The following is a 20,118-nucleotide window of genomic DNA, read 5'->3' on the forward strand; positions in this document are numbered from 1 at the left end:
AAATGATTCCATGTAGGGCAGTTTCTCAAAATAAGGGTTTTTTTTCTTTACAAAAAAAAAAAAATCATGGAAAAATAGCTGGCAAAGAGAACAAATAAATAAAATAGAAAAATATACAAAATGAAGATACAGAAAAACCACAATACAGCGATCGCATCCCATTGTGTGAGCAGAGAGAGGGGCCCTGGTGTGGGGAGGGACAAGATGGGCTGAAATTTCCCTTTTGCCAACCCGAAAATGTGACTGGTGTTGTCCTTTAATATGCAATATATAGAAATATATATGTTTAAATGACCTGGCCGGCCTGGCCAGTAAAAATGTTGCTTGATGCCAATATTATTTACAGGGAAAAACCACAAAAATATAGATAGACTGATATATTTTCCAGAAAACGTGGCAACCTTAGTAAGGCCCTACTAGGCTTCCAAGACTGCTAGGCCTGCAACTGAAGAAGTGCAGTGTATACTGAATATCTGAATTACTAGTCCATAGGGAATAGTTAGAATCATCCCAACTTCTGGTGCTGTGTCGAGTGTTGTATGTTTTACCACCAGAAATACAGTGGACAAAGCTACACGCCACCCCCAGGATATGAGACCCCTGGAATGCTACTGCCGCCAGTCTGAATTGCCTCTTCAACGTCCAATCAAATATGTTTGCCAGGTTTCCAAAAGACCAAGGGCTTAAAGCCTCAATCAGACCTGTGCATTCAAAACTGATCTGTCCTGGCTACCCTACCAAAACCAATTCTACCCAAAGACTACTTCTGTATGCTGCACCCAGACTGGACCCAACTTCAAGAAAATTGTAAATGCATACACCCCAGTTTCAGGAGTCTAATGAGAGCTGGGTATAAGCCTTGGGACATGCGCTCCAGGTTTTTTAAGTTCACTGAACTAAGGGTGATCTGGTTGTGTCGGTTCTTTATAGTGTCTGGCACTAAAAGTCTTCCTCAGTCCAGTATCTGATAATAAACAATTTCAGGAGTAATATTCATTATCTTTAGTGCACTAAACCAATGAAAGATAGATTCTATGGGTCATTGGATCTGAGTAGAATTTGACCATGTGACTGCATAAAACCTGTTGTATGAGACTGATGGTGGGACAGGGTGCAAAGTGCAAAACACAAGCCGCCACGTTTTTCTGTTCCCCCATAAATGCAACACTGACTGTGTCTGAAAGCCAGGACTGAACTCGGAATCAAAATAGGCCCTAGAATTTAAATTTTCAAACAGCCTCCCCACCAACCCAATAAATAGTGAGTGTCTATGGTAGGGGTGTAACTACAGAGGAAGCCAGGGTCGGACTGAGCCGGCAGGACACTCTGGGTATAAAACCCGGCGGGCCCCCGGTTCTTGTGGGCTTCTTAATGCAGGAAAAACTTTGTGCGCCGACGCATGTGCACACAAGCTCCGGCGCAGTACAGGCGTGGAGGGCGGCCCTGGGGCAGCAGCCACGGTGGGCCCCGGCCCCCCAGTCTGACCCTGAAGGAAGCAAACCTTGCGGCTTCAAGGAAGCCCAGGAAGTATTAGGGGCCCCATGAGGCCCTAATTCATATACAGTTATACTAAATATTGGTAAAACTGGTCAACCTCTAGACATTTGGAGGGCCTGAAAAATATTTTGCTGTGGGGCCCAGTAATATCTAGTTATGCCACTGGTCTATGGCATCTTACAGAAACCCCTCTGGCATTTGCCAGAATCTACAGATTGCCAGTCTGGGTTTTAGGGCAGCCCTGTGTCAATGAGAAGTGGGTGGGGTGGCAGTTATGGGTCCTGCCTCTACGCCCCAACCCCCCGCCCACCAATCCCCTACTAGGGTTGCCACCTTTTCTGGAAAAAAATACCGGCCTTCCTATATATTTATCTTTTTCCCCTATTCATAACATTGAGACCAGCCATCATTTTTATCGGCTAGGCTGGTAAAATACCGGCCAGGTGGCAACACTATCCCCTACCCATGCAGCACGACCCCGGACACAAGTGCTTCTAGCGTGGACATGATTTTGTGCCCCTCGATGCTCTAGCGCCCGTTGTAAATGACTCCAATGCAGTAGATGAAAATGATTGGGTGTCCCTGAAAAATATTTGAACAGTGCTGCATAGATACGGTTCGCATGAATATAAGTCGTAATACTTGGCATGGACGTGAGGGACTTTGCCCACTTTGTTACCAACCAGGACTGTATCGGCACCACCAGGCTGAATGGAAAGCGAGTGTGTATGAGTAACCCAAGCTTGCTGGCAGCAGCAGACCGGTTTTCTATCCCTCACAGCATATTTGGGTGGGGATTTAATAAGTGGTTTGATAACTGCGTATGGCTGCACCAGCCAACAGGATAAAGGCTGGGAGACCTTTCACCACTAATACAGACGTTGGGTTGCCAGAGAACACAGAGGAAGCAGGAGACATGCGTCTGTAATGAGGCAGATATCCTGTATCTACCCCAAATACACTGCTCCCCGCTGTGCCATGTATTTATTGTGGCACAAGGCTTCTTGGCAAGTGCACCCATTCGTTGGGAGACAATTTAAGGAGTCGTCTGGTCTGACCAGGCCGTGCTCCTGCGGAGCTGGATCTGCGGAATTGTTTTTTCCCCCCCCCTTAATTTGCATTTAAGCTCTTGGATAACAGAAATTCCATCCTCACCCCTAAAATCTTGGAAACGAAAATATTTTGAATTTGTTTTTGTTGAAATTCCCTGAGAACGTAGTATTTAGGAAACCTGCAATTTCTCTCTGAATAAATACACCAACAAGTCTGCTTGTGTTCCTCCTGTCCCCTTCATGAATGAGCGTGAGAAATATTCAGCACAGCACACAATGGATCAGTGACAGTCACTCTGCAAAGGAAAAATTCTCATTTACGGAATAACTGGTAGGAAAGGAATGGGGAGAAAATAAAAAATAAATCATTGGTTTTACTATTCAGCAGAAGACCACAGACAGAAAAGCATCTTTATCAATACCGTGTGTACGAATGGGTCTCGAATTGCAGCCGATAATGTGCAACTGCCCCCTGCTTAGCGCAGAGCCAACATCAGACAGGACTCATGTCATTGGTCAGTCCAATAAGGGTGTCTCCTTTTGCTCTACAGAATCCTATACTTAAAGGGACACTGTCATGGGTTATTAGTGCTGCTCCAGCAGAATTCTGCAATGAAATCCGTTTTTCAAAAGAGCAAACTGATTTTTTTATATTTAATTTTGAAATATGACATGGGGCTAGACATGATGTCAGTTTCCCAGGTGCCCCCAGTCATGTGACTCTCTGATAAACTTCAGTCACTCTTTACTGCTGTACTGTAAATTGGAGTGATATCACCCCCTCCCTTTCCCCCCAGCAGCCTAATAACAGAACAACGGGAAGGTAACCAGATAGCAGCTTCCTAACACAAGATAACAGCTGCCTGGTAGATCTTAGAACAACACTCAATAGTAAAATCCAGGTCATACTGTGATTCCTTCAGTTACATTGAGTAGGTAAAACAACAGCCTGCCAGAAAGCAGTTCCATAGTGCAGCACTGGTTCTTTCTGAAATCACGTGACCAGGCAAAATGACCTGAGATGGCTTCTACAAACCAATTACACTTGGTTCAGGAATTGAATTTTATTTGATAGAGTGAATTATTTGCAGTGTAAACAGTATATACTGTAAATAAAAACTACACCATAAATAACATTGGTCTTATGTCTCTAAAACGGTCAGATTTCACTGGTGAGGCCCATGTGCCGTCCTTGCTCCTTATACAAGACAGTGGCTTCTGGTCCTGCTTTTTTTACAGGTGTCAATCTCTCCTGCATTAACATCCTACATTATGAGACTTTTTCTAATAAAAATTTAGCAAATTGGCACATAATAAACATGTGGAAAGAACTGTAATAAGCTTGAGATAAGGATAAAGCTCTCGGAGTACTATATAACTGCCGTCTCTAAGTGCCATCATATTCTGTGCTTAGGGGGCAGTTTACCCGAGTTTCATAGCCACACTCACAATTGCACTGCACTCACATACTGAGTCATACTATAACATTTCATTTGCCCCCCCATAAATCCTATTTTTTTCTCCTAAATGGTTGCAGCAAATGGAGGAGATCTGGAGAGAAATGCGCTGGATGATGGATGCACTACAGCATGCCAGATACAAGCAGCCCTCCTGTACTGTGCCCCTCACATGTTTCCTGGACGGGGCTGGAGAAGGTTTCCAGAAGGAGAAGCCTCCATCCACATCATCTCATTTGGACTACTTCCCATCACCAACTCCCTCTCCTGAAAGCAGCAGGAAACGCAACACAGGTACATTTTTTCACCAAATCCTTCCTTTCTTGTAGGCTGCACTGCTACTATAGACACTATCACTCCCTACTATACCTGCTATCCCACAGTCACACTCCCTTCCCAGACACTATTATCCACTGTTACTATAGGCACCATCTCTCCCTACTATACCTGCTATCCCACAGTCACACTCCCTTCCCAGAGACTATTATCCACTGTTACTATAGGCACCATCTCTCCCTACTATACCTGCTATCCCACAGTCACACTCCCTTCCCAGAGACTATTATCCACTGTTACTATAGGCACCATCTCTCCCTACTATACCTGCTATCCCACAGTCACACTCCCTTCCCAGAGACTATTATCCCACTGTTACTATAGGCACCATCTCTCCCTACTATACCTGCTATCCCATAGTCACAGTCCCTTCCCAGAGACTATTATCCCACTGTTACTATAGGCACCATCTCTCCCTACTATACCTGCTATCCCACAGTCACACTCCCTTCCCAGAGACTATTATCCACTGTTACTATAGACACCATCTCTCCCTACTATACCTGCTATTCCACATCCACACTCCCTTCCCAGAGACTATTATCTCCTGCTACTATAAGCACCATCTCTTCCTACTATACCTGCTTCTACCTACACTAAGCCTATGATTAAGTATCTGCTGTGATATGAAACTGGAAAGGCCATGTCTTAACAGAACCAAATAAATCGACCTAATTGTTATCACGTCTGTGTTGAGGAATGGTCCTACCTACACTAACAGGTCCACTTTATCTTCCACAGATCTCATTCCTGCTCCGTATACCGACAGTTTACTATTGGATGTTAAATTTCATCAGAATCAGTCTTCCCCACTTTTGGATTCCCATGGTGTGTCAGATGAAGAGGGCTCCTCTGAAGTCTTCCTGGCAACTGACAGTGACTATGATTCCAGCCGAGCGCAGAGCCCCAAAGAGCTGGACCTAGTTTATTCTTCAGGACAGGAATGTGGCAGGAGAAACCTGCGCAGCTTCAGAGATGGAACTCCCGATGTTCTGCAGACTCACGACTCCAAAGTTTTGCCTCAGGAAGATGAACGGCAACAGCAGTTTTACGATAGCGATTTTGTGCTTCCCAGCCGCCAGATTGAGTTACTGCGGATTACGGAGAAGAGGCAAGCGTACTGTGTCCGTACTAGCAGCCTTGATTTCCCCAAACAGCCTTACAAAACCTCTCGAAAGTCATGCCCTGGCTCTGTTGACAGTTCCCCAACAGAGACAAAAGCTTCAGGGTACCGCAGTGTCCTAGGGCTGAGGACAAGCACTTCTTTTAGCCCAGACCATGAACTGAGATGTGATAGCTCACAGCGGATTTACCGCACACACTCTGTTGAGTGGACGCATGACTTCCAAGAACCCTTGGAACCAAAACTCATAACGGGGCAAGGAAAAAAGAACAATTCTGTTACTATTCGGATATTTCCACAGTACGAAACTGGTTTGTCTAAAGAGATGAGTGTTAAGGTACTGTAGTAAGAAGTCTGCATGTGCATGAGAACCCAGACCTGCTGTGGGCCCATTCTAGATTTCCTTCTTGAAGGACTACTTGGTATTCCTGAAGATAGAATTAAATTGTACAAAGGTTTCTTCCTATCATTACCATAACAAGACATTTGGAAAAACTATATATGGCTTCCAGAAAGCTCTGTACACTCTAATTCTTTCAGGATGTTGTTCCCTTCATTATACCTGGGATGAGTTACATTCAGTACTAGGCAGGAGTTTATTACTAGATGCCAATTCATCTTATGTCCAGATGGAATATCAATTAGCTGGTTTGAAGTTCAATATACTAAGAACTAATAAAATTGCTCTATGCTTAGTTAGACAATGGACGATTACATACGGTGGGATATATACTATATCGGATGAAAGGTGTTTCACTCTAAGGTGTTTCTATGCTGTTTAGTGCTTTCCATTACTTCTACTATTATTCAATGTTAAATAAGTAGGGTGTTGCCGGAAGGCTTCTAACCCACCTACACCTTAAACATGGACAGAGGATGGTTTTGGTCCCATAGGCAGGATTAGCAGGTGCCAATTCAGTTAAGAAAAGCAGAACTGGCTGCCATGTTATGATGTATTTTACTCCTTTACTTACAGCCTAAAAGGTGGTGCAAATCCAAAAATATAATGTTGCCTTACGAAAGAAAATGTTCCAGTAATAATGAATTCCCACAATACCTTTCATGTTCTGTGACATTTGTAGAAAAAGGCTCCCAGAAGTGTGAAAGGCAGCGAGAGAATGGGGTCTTGGCTGACAGTGGTTGTCAGTGGTACATGGAGTCACAACCAGCAGTGAAATGAATAGGAAGGCGCTATTGTTAAGTGAATTAGCCCCACTTAGAAAAATTCACGAGACTGCTAAAACGCATTAAAGTCTATGGGCAAGTTTTTTGTTGTGGCGACTTTATTGTTGCAGCAACTTTTTTTTTAGCAAACTATATTAGAGTCTATGAGCAACTTTTTTGGAGAAAAAAATCCAGCAATGGCGAAATACAGTATTTCTCCGCAAATCTAAGCATGGCGAAAAAAAAAGTGCTCATCCTAGAAGACATTGATATAAACTGTTTCAGCAAGTTCATATAATAATAACTTGTCATTCCCTACATGTCAGCCTCAGCTCAATCCACATTGTTACTAACCCTTGTCTGTACAGGCTGGCCAACCGAAGGAGTTTGATTGGCCTAGCAGTGTAGGAGGATCACTTACTAACAAAGGTGCTAAATTGTACCAATTAGTGATGTGTCCTGTTTCACTTCACCGTAAAATTTGCGTAATGCATTGAAGTCTATAGGTGACAATTTTTTTTTTTGATGAACGACAATTCTTTTTTTATGCGCGCAACTTTTTTTTCATTTTGAAATTTGACATGGGGCTAGACATATTGTCAGTTTCCCAGGTGCCCAAGGTTGTGTGACTTTTGCTATGATAAACTTCAGTCACTCTTTACTGCTGTACTGCAAGTTGGAGTGATATCAGCCACCCCCCCCCCAGCAGCCTATCAACAGAACAAGATAACAACTCCCTGGCAGATCTACGAACAGCACTCAATAGTAAAATATCCAGTTACATTAAAGGGATACTGTCATGGGAAAAATCAGTTAATAGTGCTGCTCCGGCAGAATTCTGCACTGAAATCCATTTCTCAAAAGAGCAATCCATTTCTCAAAAAAAAAACTTTCAAAATGAATCAGTTAATAGTTCTGCTCCAGCAGAATTCTGCACTGAAATCCATTTCTCAAAAGAGCAAACAGATTTTTTTATATTCAATTTTGAAATCTGACATGGGGCTAGACATATTGTCAATTTCCCAGCTGCCCCAAGTCATGTGACTTGTGCTCTGATAAACTTCAATCACTCTTTACTGCTGTACTGCAAATTGGAGTGATATCACCCCCTCCCTTTTCCCCCCCAGCAGCCAAACAAAAGAACAATGGGAAGGTAACCTAAGTAGATCTAAGAACAACACTCAATAGTAAAAACCCATGTCTCACTGAGACACATTCAGTTACATTGAGAAGGAAAAACAGCAGCCTGCCAGAAAGCATTTCTCTCCTAAAGTGCAGGCACAAGTCACATGACCAGGGGCAGCTGGGAAATTGACAATATGTCTAGCCCCATGTCAGATTTCAAGATTGAATATAAAAAAAATCTGTTTGCTCTTTTGAGAAATGGATTTCAGTGCAGAATTCTGCTGGAGCAGAACTATTAACTGATTCATTTTGAAAGTTTTTTTTCCCCATGACAGTATCCCTTTAAGTAGGAGAAACAACAGCCTGCCAGAAAGCAGTTCCATCCTAAAGTGCTGGCTCTTTCTGAAAGCACATGACCAGGCAAAAGTGAATTATTTGCAGTGTGAACAGTGAAATTTTAAAATAAAAATGACACTAGTTAATGTGCATTTTTTCTTGTTTTGACTTTTTGTCTTGGCTAATTTTTTGTTGCGGCGAATATTTCCATCGCGAGTTTTCACGGAAAAAATTTGCAGATGTCGAAATGCAGATTTTCGCCATGAATTCATGCCTGATGAAAAAAATTGCTCATCACTAGTACCAATGACTTTATATACAGCAACTACGAAGCATTTGATTTCATTTTGTGTCTAGTTGACTGGTTGCTTCTGCGACTTCCCTTGTAGTTTAGCATCTCTGTTAGTAAATGTGTGTTATTGTACAGAATAAAAAAGACCATAGTTCTATCACTGTAGATTGTGTCAGCTCTTTTATCTGTCACATGATGAAAGGACTGACTGCTGGAACACTGACTGATTAAAGGTAAGGGCACACGCTAAAATTCTGGGAGATTTAGTTGCCTTTTCTTCGGGCAACTAATCTCCAGCCTTCCCGGCGGCTAGAATCCAAATCGGTGACGGGATGGCACTCGGATCGCTTCATTTTACGAAGTCGCCCGAAGTTTCCTTGTGAAGCGGGAAGGCTCCCGAAGAAGAGGCGATTTGTCGCCAGGCGACTAAATCTCCCCGAATCTTTGCATGCATCTCTGCCTAAAGGTACTTAGTCTTTATCACTTTTGGTCAGGTTTTGTGCATGGGACTCCTTTATCAACCCCTTGTATAAACAGTGGGCAATAGAATTGTGATGCCATTTTAACTAAACTAAGTACAGCTGCAGACATAACTGTGCCCGATTAGGCTTTCCCAAATCTCTTTAACCTCTGCAGCCTTTTTGGGTGCACCCTGTAGAGTGAGAAGGCTCGGGAGAACCTGAAATCATTTAGGGGTTCGAAATCAAAATTGATGTAGTACTGGATATCATTTCTGTTGATATTTTGTGTTAACTTCATAGAGTTGAGATTATAGGGCTCAATACTAAAGAGGGGGCAGAAGATGCAGGTGTTCTGAGCAGCTCCTACAGATGCAAAGCGTATAAGAACCCCTGTACGTAAACCTGTTTTAAATACAGGGTTCCCTCGCACTCTAGAGCACTGCCCTATGTCTCAGCAATGTGAAAAGAGGCAATTTCACCCATCAGCTTGCAAGTGGTTTTGCCTACCTGTTTATAAATGAGCCTGTATGTATTGATAGAACGTTTAGTGGAATACCTGCAACTTCCAGACAAGACTATGCAGAGTCAGTCTAGACTTGGCTGCTCTAGAAGAACACAGTTCCAGGTGTTCGCTACAGAAACATTAGCAAAAGTTTAGTGTGGAACTTCTAGCTTGGCTTGATTGGTTTGATATTACTGTGTCAGTGCCTTTGTTTGGTAGAAAGGCATAATACTTGCACTGGAAATATCTTTGGCTATAGTTTTCTAAAAATGTCTTTTATTGTTTCTTTCTGTTCTTCTCTGTCCAGATGCATATTACAAGCAAAACCCCTGCCCAGGAGGTGGTCAAGCTGGTGGTACTGCAGATGAATGAGATCTCCAGGAGTATGCAGGGTAACACAGAAGCCTACTGCTACGCCGAAGATCAGCTGGACCACTTTGCACTGGTTTTCACTCCAGAAACCAATAAGGAACAGTGGCTGGCCGATGACTTTCTGCCTTTCTCCCTCCAGAAGAGCTGGAACAAGGGACACTTCTCAGTGCGGATTAGAGAGACCTCTCCTTTGCTTTTCCAGTACGGGCCAGCGACTACTGTATGAGCTTGTATGTGTCATGGACAACTTGTCCAAAGGATTCTAGGGCCACCTTCAATGCTTCCGTCTTTACACAACCCATTCTTCCTCTCACATCTATCGAAATGAGTTTTGACTGAAGAATGGATTTGGATGTATTATTTTTTTACTTTCTTTGTCAACCAAAGACTTATTTTCCTAACAAGAAACGTTTGGTTGCTACACGAGGCAGCGAGTATCTCTGACCACAACATGTTCACTTGAAAGGAATGTCTTGGGGATGGGGTCATATTTTTAAAAGAACAACACAAAAAAACACACCAGTGACAAATAAAAAAAAAAAAGCAATACATCATTTTTTTCCCTCCTCCGTCCTTTTTTTTTTTTTTTTTCAATGCAACATTCGGGTTTTTATTGATCCATAAACCACAAAGACTTAATAGGGATTTGTGTGAATTCTGAGCAAGAAATCTGAAAATTCCAAAAGATGAATTCCAAAAATGTTGATTTTTTCCGGAACAATACGGAAATGGAAAATATTGTTTATTGTGCTTGTTTTGCTGTATCTGAAAAAAATATGGTTGCACAAAAGTTAAAAAAAAATAAGTTCTTATATATATCTATATATATATATATCTATATAAAAAAAAATAGGCACCAATCCCAGGACAACTGGAGCCGTGTGTCTTCCCTTTCCTCTTAAATGCGTTGGTTTTAATGAATATGTCTCAAACCAAGCACCCTATTAAGTTCTGTTAAAAAACACTTAATACCATGGCTATGTTTTCTATTTGTTTAGTGGTTGTGATTTGGCCTGCCTACGTTCAACCGCATGATGTTTTGAGTGTGCCTTTGTTAGTCAATGGTTATATTAAATTCTCGTGGTTCCACAGTGCGGATCGGTGGTGCTTCAGACGGACTCGCTTCTCAGTGTCGTGCCACTCCGAGGTCAAAACACGAGCTTTTGTATATTAATGTTGGACGAAATGTTCTACTTCTGCATTTATCTTGTTTCTCTTTGTTCTACCTCCGCTACCCAGCCCTTTACTTGATCACACTTCAGTTCTGTTGTTACGTTCATGAGCCAGGCGAGAAGAAACATATCAGCATTTCTGTGTTTTTTAATTTTATTTTTTTTTTAAATCCTGAATAATAAAGTCATCATGCCGTGATGAACAAAAATATAAAGCACTGGTGCTAGGGTTGTAAAAATATTAAATATGTTTTTCTTTTGTAATTAGCGTTGTCGATATTCTACACTCTCACTCGGGAACCACTCAAAACGGTATTCTTGCAAAAGGCAAAGAACACAAATGTCTTCATAGCTTACTTTATTACATCGTTGTTTCGCTCTTCTCCCTGGTGAATATCAAAATAGCTAGATTCATAGAACTGCCCCCCAAAAAACAAGAAGAAACACCCAAAGCTAGTGATCCTCAACCAATGGCTCCTGAGTAACATGTTGCTCTCCAACCCCTTGGATGTTGCTCCCAGTGGCCTCAAAGCAGGTGATTATTTTTGAATTCCAGGTTTGGAGGCAAGTTTTAGTTGTATAAAAACCAAGTGTACTGTCAAACAGACCCTCCTGTAGGCTGCCTGTCCATAATCCTGATCCTGACTGCTCAGGTCCCTATAATGGCAGCAGAGATGTTGCAGGGCACTAATAGGGTTGCCAACTGGCTGGCATTTTACCAGCCTGGCTGGTAAAAATGATGGTTGATCCTAATGTTATTAATAGGGAAGACAGATAAATATATAGTATGTCCGGTTTTTGTTTCCAGTAAAGGTGGCAACCCTAGGTACTAACCCCTCACTAAACTCATTGTTGGAGCCTTAACTGCTCACTAACTTTCCTGATCCTGTCACTCCTAGCGTGACCCATAACAATTTCTGTCCTGACACTTCTCCTATACTGAGGTCTATCTCCACCTTAGGACCTAACAGCAACACCCCACTTCCTCCAGCTAGTAAGTGCACAGAAAAGAGACTGAGCATATGTGGGCATCCCTTTTTATAACCTCAGGGGACTACTCCCATGGACCCAGCCTAGCTGGTCAACTCAATCCCTGGGGCTAAAGGTAGCCTTACACTTGTTTGGTGAGGTTACCAAACGAGTGGATCTTTTCCCGATATATCCACCAAAGTCAGGGCGATAGTGGGCTAATCTAATAGTTCAGCCCTAGAGCCAAACAATCTGATTACAACAATGGCAATGGGCACCGGCAGGACAAGGACTGCATCAACTATCTGATGTGTTCCTCCATCACAAGGGTAAATCAAACCTGCCAGATATCGATTGTGGAGGCCCCTCGGAACGCCCCATACATGGGCAGATAAGCTGGTGACTCTGTCTAAAGGACCGATATTGGCAGCTCTCCCCATGTATGGCCACCTTTAGAAAAACCCTCCTGCATGGGGGACGGATGGAGTAGTGACACTGGTCAAAAATGCAAATTTAGCATAGGGTTTTTCCCTTTCAATATCTTCTTTCCAATGTCACAGCAGAGAGAATGGAACCATCGGTCTATAGTAACGTCACCTCTGGGAGCTGCCTCCAGAAGGGCATTTCTTTCCATTCTTTTTTTTTTTTTGTAAATATTGTCTTTTAATTTATAAAATGCCTCTTGTGTTAATTCTCCATACAGATAACACATTATATATTCAGTTATTTCCATTCTTTTTAATGGGACAAGCAGGAGAGGGCACTTTAACCAGGGCTGTTCTCACCCAGAAAGCACCACAGAGATCAAAATGGCAAATAACCCTTCACCTCTACCAATCAAATTCTGTTACAATAAGGAAAGCAAACATTCTATTGGTTACTGTGGATTTCTTGACTGGGGCAAACTGTGCCACTGTTATTAAATGAAATAGTCAAACAAGCTGACATAGATTTATACACTCCTGATAGGAAGTCGGCTTGGTATACAAAAGGACAGGTGCCTTGTATATAAACACACAGAGACAGGACAAGGCCCAACTGGTGTAACAGGGTTAATGTCGGAGGGTTAATGTCGGAGGAGTAATGCAATTGCCATTTTTGGAATAGAGAATGGCTGTGTCAAACCGTACTAGTCTTGGCCTCATTGTTTCCGTGCCTCTCTCTGGATTAACGTAACGTCTCCCCAGTGCTTGTACTTGTGCTTTTTAAATTCAATTATATAAATTTAGACTTATCTAAATGTACGGTTTTAATAGGTAGACGTTGAAGGTTTATAATTAGTTGACTATTTCCGTCTGCGCATTCCCCAGTCTACCAAAACAACTTGGAATTCCTTCAGCATCAGGGTGCCAGTTTATGGAATTCTTATTGTTACAGTCTACAGTTCATGTCCGGCCTCCAGTTATTGGAGATGTTGTTGGGGGATGATGGGGGATGGCGTAATAGACTTCCTGGCTATGGTTAACACTGCCCCCAAAATGAGCCTTAAAGCTGAACAAGTGCTCACCACTAATTTTTAACAATTAAGTGGGTGCAATGAGGCTGTGACCACAAAATTCACATAGATAAATACAAGAGTTCTCTGCACTCAACCCATTATCAATATATTAAGGACATTGACACATGTTGTGCCTTAAGGTACTAAAAATGGCTTACCCTTTAAACAACATATATTGCAATATATTTGAAGGAGAACTAAAGCCTAAATAAGGAAGAAGGTTATAAATGTTGTAAAGCATGTTGGGGGCTTCTAAACTAATCCGTGGGAACCACAGCCCTTTAACAGCAAAAATCTGTTGAAGATGCCCCAGTAGCTCCCCATCTTCTTTTCTGCTGATTCACTGCACATGCTCTGTGCTGCTGTCACTTACTGAGCTTAGGGACCCACTCACATTATACAATACACATAGAATAGAAATGTCACAATATAAGGCTGATTAGTAATTAATACAGATAATTACTACATGGCAGCACAGAAACCAGTGCAATTAGCATCAGAATTTAATAATCAGCCCTGTAGCATCAGCTTATATTACAGAGCAACCTCATTTTCTGCTGGATAATTAGTGACGACCCCTAAGCTTAGCTTCTCAACAGCTGCTCAGAGCCCACTGAGCATGTGAGTGTCACAGACACTTTCCAAGATGGTGACCCCCTGTGACAAGTTTGAAGTCCTGGATCATTGCTGCTATTGACAAGCCGAAACTTTAGCCTCGTGCAATAAGTTCACTATATAAAATATGTCATTTATAGCCATATTAATTTTTAGGGTTTAGTTCTCCTTTAAACATCATCCTTGAGCAGTGCTGTGTTGTATACTAGAAGCCAATAAAAGGGCAACCACGTTTTGGAGTTTAAACCTTGAAAGCAGCTAGTAAGTTACTGGTAAAACTTAGTCCCTTTGTAAGATGTATAATGAAGCAATAGAATTCTTAATGAATCAGATAAAATTGAGCATAGGACTGGCCAGATATGGGATGACTTTCACGTAGTTGGCCAGCTTAAATATATTGCAATATATGGACAAACAATCCCTGTTTTGTTTAAATAGGAGGGTGTTTTTGGTAGCTTAAGGCACAACATGTCTCAATGTCCTTAATATATTGATAACGGGTTGAGTGCAGAGGATTCTTGTATTTGTCTGTAAAAATCATCCAAAGTTGATTCCCAGGAGGTTGACATCTCCGGCTGACTAGACACCGATGTAGATATTTTAGAGAGTTCAGGAGCTGGAGGAGAATATTATACTCTTGTGGGGTGAATACGAGTTAAAGTAATAACATGACAAAATGTTGAACAGCAGATCTAATAAACCATAGCATTCAGCAAGTACCATTCATTGGTGTCCTGTTCGAAAGCAATCATCAGATGGGTTGCTATGGGTTACTAGACCTTTTACCTACGTTATGACTTTTATAATGTCATCCCTGTAGAGTAGGAAAAGCAGTTTAAAACAGCAAGTTCATCTCCTATAGTGACATGAGCTATGAAGTTATATTCAGACAGAATAAAGAATAAAAGTTCAGTCATTTTATTGGAGTAGAAAGAGACCCCGGCCATATGTCCACAAGGAAAACCACATAAAGCACGAGGGATTTCAACCTCTAAATGGCATGCAACTGTTCTACACAGATAACAACCTGCTGTCTTAACGCTGAGCCGTGAGTGACTATAATACAAGTAACCCGACTCTCCAAAGTGAAAAATGCGAAACACTTGTACACACACAAGTTAGCTGTAACCCGCAGCATTAGCCAGGCTGTCTGGCCCATTCTACAACCTAGTTGTTGAAATTAAATGCTAGCACCTACTAAATTTATCCTGAAGTGTGCAGGAAGCAAATCTAATTTTAGACCCATGTATCTTTTAAGAAAACATTCCTCTGCGGGTTTTAATAGCATCAAATCCTACAGACTGCGTAGCCCGGGCCGAGGCTTAAGTCCCCTATATTCCTCATCAATAGGGATTTTTGGTGGGTGGAATGTGGGATTTGTCGTTTAGTCTTCTAATATCATCCTTTCCCTTTAAAGCACTGACACACGGTCCCTGTAACTCAGTAATGTGCCTTCAGTTCTCTTTTTCCAACAGCAGGAACCGGCCATTGCCGTCTCACATTCCAATTGTCTGCCCATATGTTCTAGAAAAAAAGATTGGCTTCACCCACTCGCAAATCTTGTCTCATCTAAATGTACGACATGGTATAACATAACTAGAGAAGGCAAAATAAAGGAAGATATAGGAGGAAATTCAACTGCATGCTGAGTGACCTCAATGAACCTCCATGATCTGCTTGAAGGACCCTCCACCCTTCAAGTAGATCAAAGGTTGTCCCCTCTTGGAGGTTCATGTCTTTGAGTGTTATTCATATTCTGAATCAGGTACACTGGAAGAAGAAGATATTTCCATTACAAAAGAGGAGAGAGAAGACTCTTTATCCCCTTCTCGTAAAAAGAAAATGAATAAAAGCTCTGACTGGTGGATCCATGGAAAGTCCACTTGTATCAGTCGTAAAAAGTTCTTCTCACCACTGAGGCCATCTTTGGGAGAAGACTAGGGTTGCCACCTGTCCGGTATATTACTGGCCTAGCCGGTAAAAATGATGGCTGATCCCAATGTTATTGATAGGGAAAAAAGATAAATATGTAGGAAGCTGGTATTTTTTTCCAGAAAAGTTGGCAACCCTAGAGAAGACTATGGCCGACATTTGCAGCCGCTATTATGACTTGGAGCTCTCACTGGCAACCCAACATCACAATCAGGTGGAGGCCTTTTTCTCAAAATTTACATTTTTTCTACTTTGAATAAACTCAAATTTGTTTTCAAAATTCGAATGTTTGCTTATTTATTAAGAAATCTGAACAGGTATTAAAAAAATCTAGTTCTTATAACTAAAATTTTTTCTCGATTTCTCTTTTGCAATGGATCGAAGAATTGCAAAAACGTCATAAAAAAAAAATGGCTCCCGTTGACATGAACTACATGAACTCAGCAACATTTAAATGCCTTTGTTTTACATTCAAGCTTTAGAAATGTTTATGGGCTTTACAAATATTGTACATACAAGTTATTTAAAGCTTAATTCGAATTCCAGAGTTATAACCCAACAATATTTGATTTGAGAAAAAAAAACAACACGTCTCCAGCCACGACCCTCCTCCACCTCTGGGCCCCCTGCCCCAGCCACAATCTGGGCTAAGGTAAAGGTGCAGGAGCAGGTCTGGGTCATGGGGCCCACCAGGTATTTTCCCAACGTCCTGCCGGCCCAATCAGGCCATGTTTTCAGCACAGACTCCTTCAGAGTATCCCAGAGCCTATTTCTAGTGATGGGTGAATAAATTCGCCTAGAGCAAAATCGCGACGAATTTCCATGTTTTGCTGCCAGCGAATAAAACTCCTGTGAAAATTTGCTGGCGTCAGAAATCAGAAAAGTCGCACGCGTCAACAATATTTGGACGCCCATCGGACGCGGGTCCAAAATTGGCGCGGTATAATTTCAGGTATCACGAATTTTTCGCAGGAAATTCGCTAATTTTTCTGCGAAACAGGAGTAATTCGCCCATCACTACCTATTTCATATAGAATAACCCCAGAACACACATCGGTATAAATATAGTGCACATTTCATGTTTAATACCCGCAACATGCATGTCAGGATATAGTGGCAAATTCATGTATAATAACCCCAGAAAACACACCAGATAAATTCATTGCCAACTTCATGTATAATACAGATATGGAATCCATTATCTGGAAAACTGATATCCAGAAATCTCCGAATTACGGAAAGGCTGTCTCCCATTGACTATTTTATCCAAATAATCCAAATTTTTTAAAAATGATTTCCCTTTTCTCAGTAATAATAAAACAGTTCCTTGTACTTGATCCCAACTAAGATATAATTAATGCTTATTGGAAGCAAAGCCAGCCTATTGGGTTCATTTAATGTTTACATGATTTTCTAGTAGACTTAAGGTATGAAGATCCAAATTACAGAAATATCCATTATCCGGGAAGCCCCAGGTCCAGAACATTCTGGATATCAGGTCCCATATCTGTACCACCTTCCTGTACTTAATATACATTGGTGTCACCTGCCAACCAATTAGTAGAAGAGGTTCCCCAACACAAGGAGGTTACACTCTGATTATCTGCTATTCATTAACAACATTCGTACCATGGTCTGGCCAAGCTGAATATTTAAAAAAAAATGAAAACTCTCCATGGTCATAAAAGACTGAACGATCTATAGAATAGAAAGAGATTGTCTGCAGATCCATTCTCCCATTAAGTGCAGCTGTCACCTCTTACTGGAGTTACAAGTGTAATGCTTCCCCCCCCAGCAATGAACAGTGCAGCCGCCTCTAAACAAATAGCCGTGCTGCTCATTAGTTGCTCCCAATCATATGAATTAAACATATTCTTTCCTATTAGGGGCCTACTTCTGGGTGAGCCCTTCCTCCCTGTCTTGCAGCGCATTAATAAGCAGGTGCTCACACATTTCCCGTTAAGAAGGAACAATTGAAATTCTGCCTCTTGTGTTGATGTCATAGCATTCTAAGTGAGGTCTGCTAAATACTGGGAAAGCATTTTTAAGTTAACACATGTCTAGCCATATCAGCTCATTAAACACCTTTTGGGTTATTTCCATTTAGCAGTCTTATTATGAGAGGAGGGGGTAATAAAAATCAGGGTTTCAATTTTTTAAGGCTTTGGAGCATTTGAACACAGACACATTTGCCCAGTATTTTATCTTCTGAAAAAAATAATTCTGCTGAAAATTTGATCAGGATTGTTAAAGATCAAGTTCCATTATAACTAATGGAATGAGCCATGAGCTAAGAGCCTCTGGGAAGGGACTGTTGCTGTGGGATAGCAGGTATAGTAGAGAGATGGTGCCTATAGTAACAGTGGATAATAGTCTCTGGGAAGGGAGTGTGACTGTGGGATAGCAGGTATAGTAGAGAGATGGTGCCTATAGTAACAGTGGGATAATAGTCTCTGGGAAGGGATTGTGTCTGTGGGATAGCAGGTATAGTAGGGAGAGATGGTGCCTATAGTAACAGTGGGATAATAGTCTCTAGGAAGGTAGTGTGACTGTGAGATAGCAGGTATAGTAGGGAGAGATGGTGTCTATAGTAACAGTGGGATAATAGTCTCTGGGAAGGGAGTGTGACTGTGGCATAGCAGGTATAGTAGGGAGAGATGGTGTCTATAGTAACAGTGGATAATAGTCTCTGGGAAGGGAGTGTGACTGTGGGATAGCAGGTATAGTAGGGAGAGATAGTGCCTATAGTAACAGTGGGATAATAGTCTCTGGGAAGGGAGTGTGACTGTGGGATAGCAGGTATAGTAGGGAGAGATGGTGTCTATAGTAACAGTGGATAATAGTCTCTGGGAAGGGAGTGTGACTGTGGGATAGCAGGTATAGTAGGGAGAGATGGTGCCTATAGTAACAGTGGGATAATAGTCTCTGGGAAGGGATTGTGTCTGTGGGATAGCAGGTATAGTAGGGAGAGATGGTGCCTATAGTAACAGTGGGATAATAGTCTCTAGGAAGGTAGTGTGACTGTGAGATAGCAGGTATAGTAGGGAGAGATGGTGTCTATAGTAACAGTGGGATAATAGTCTCTGGGAAGGGAGTGTGACTGTGGCATAGCAGGTATAGTAGGGAGAGATGGTGCCTATAGTAACAGTGGATAATAGTCTCTGGGAAGGGACTGTGGGATAGCAGGTATAGTAGGGAGAGATGGTGCCTATAGTAACAGTGGGATAATAGTCTCTGGGAAGGGATTGTGTCTGTGGGATAGCAGGTATAGTAGGGAGAGATGGTGCCTATAGTAACAGTGGGATAATAGTCTCTAGGAAGGTAGTGTGACTGTGAGATAGCAGGTATAGTAGGGAGAGATGGTGTCTATAGTAACAGTGGATAATAGTCTCTGGGAAGGGAGTGTGACTGTGGGATAGCAGGTATAGTAGGGAGAGATGGTGTCTATAGTAACAGTGGATAATAGTCTCTGGGAAGGGAGTGTGACTGTGGGATAGCAGGTATAGTAGGGAGAGATGGTGCCTATAGTAACAGTGGGATAATAGTCTCTGGGAAGGGATTGTGTCTGTGGGATAGCAGGTATAGTAGGGAGAGATGGTGCCTATAGTAACAGTGGGATAATAGTCTCTAGGAAGGTAGTGTGACTGTGAGATAGCAGGTATAGTAGGGAGAGATGGTGTCTATAGTAACAGTGGGATAATAGTCTCTGGGAAGGGAGTGTGACTGTGGCATAGCAGGTATAGTAGGGAGAGATGGTGCCTATAGTAACAGTGGATAATAGTCTCTGGGAAGGGACTGTGGGATAGCAGGTATAGTAGGGAGAGATGGTGCCTATAGTAACAGTGGGATAATAGTCTCTGGGAAGGGATTGTGTCTGTGGGATAGCAGGTATAGTAGGGAGAGATGGTGCCTATAGTAACAGTGGGATAATAGTCTCTAGGAAGGTAGTGTGACTGTGAGATAGCAGGTATAGTAGGGAGAGATGGTGTCTATAGTAACAGTGGATAATAGTCTCTGGGAAGGGAGTGTGACTGTGGGATAGCAGGTATAGTAGGGAGAGATGGTGTCTATAGTAACAGTGGATAATAGTCTCTGGGAAGGGAGTGTGACTGTGGCATAGCAGGTATAGTAGGGAGAGATGGTGCCTATAGTAACAGTGGATAATAGTCTCTGGGAAGGGACTGTGGGATAGCAGGTATAGTAGGGAGAGATGGT

The 20,118-nt window shown here is 42.1% G+C and overlaps 1 protein-coding gene across 10 annotated transcripts in view; it reads left to right on the forward strand.

Annotated features, from left to right (window-relative positions):
* Positions 1 to 11,153, forward strand: part of ankfn1l.L (ankyrin repeat and fibronectin type III domain containing 1 like L homeolog) — a 261,510-nt gene extending 250,357 nt beyond the window's left edge. For all 10 annotated transcript variants that reach the window (XM_041577562.1, XM_041577563.1, XM_041577559.1 and 7 more), the window contains 3 exons: positions 4,087 to 4,300; positions 5,084 to 5,802; positions 9,653 to 11,153. In XM_041577562.1, coding sequence (XP_041433496.1) covers positions 4,087 to 4,300; positions 5,084 to 5,802; positions 9,653 to 9,943 — 1,224 coding nt within the window. In that variant the 3' untranslated portion in view covers positions 9,944 to 11,153. The remainder of the gene's footprint in view (positions 1 to 4,086; positions 4,301 to 5,083; positions 5,803 to 9,652) is intronic.
* The last annotated feature ends 8,965 nt before the right edge of the window (positions 11,154 to 20,118 follow it).

Source organism: Xenopus laevis, chromosome 9_10L (genome assembly GCF_017654675.1).
Source record: "Xenopus laevis strain J_2021 chromosome 9_10L, Xenopus_laevis_v10.1, whole genome shotgun sequence".
Taxonomy (NCBI): Eukaryota; Metazoa; Chordata; class Amphibia; order Anura; family Pipidae; genus Xenopus; species Xenopus laevis.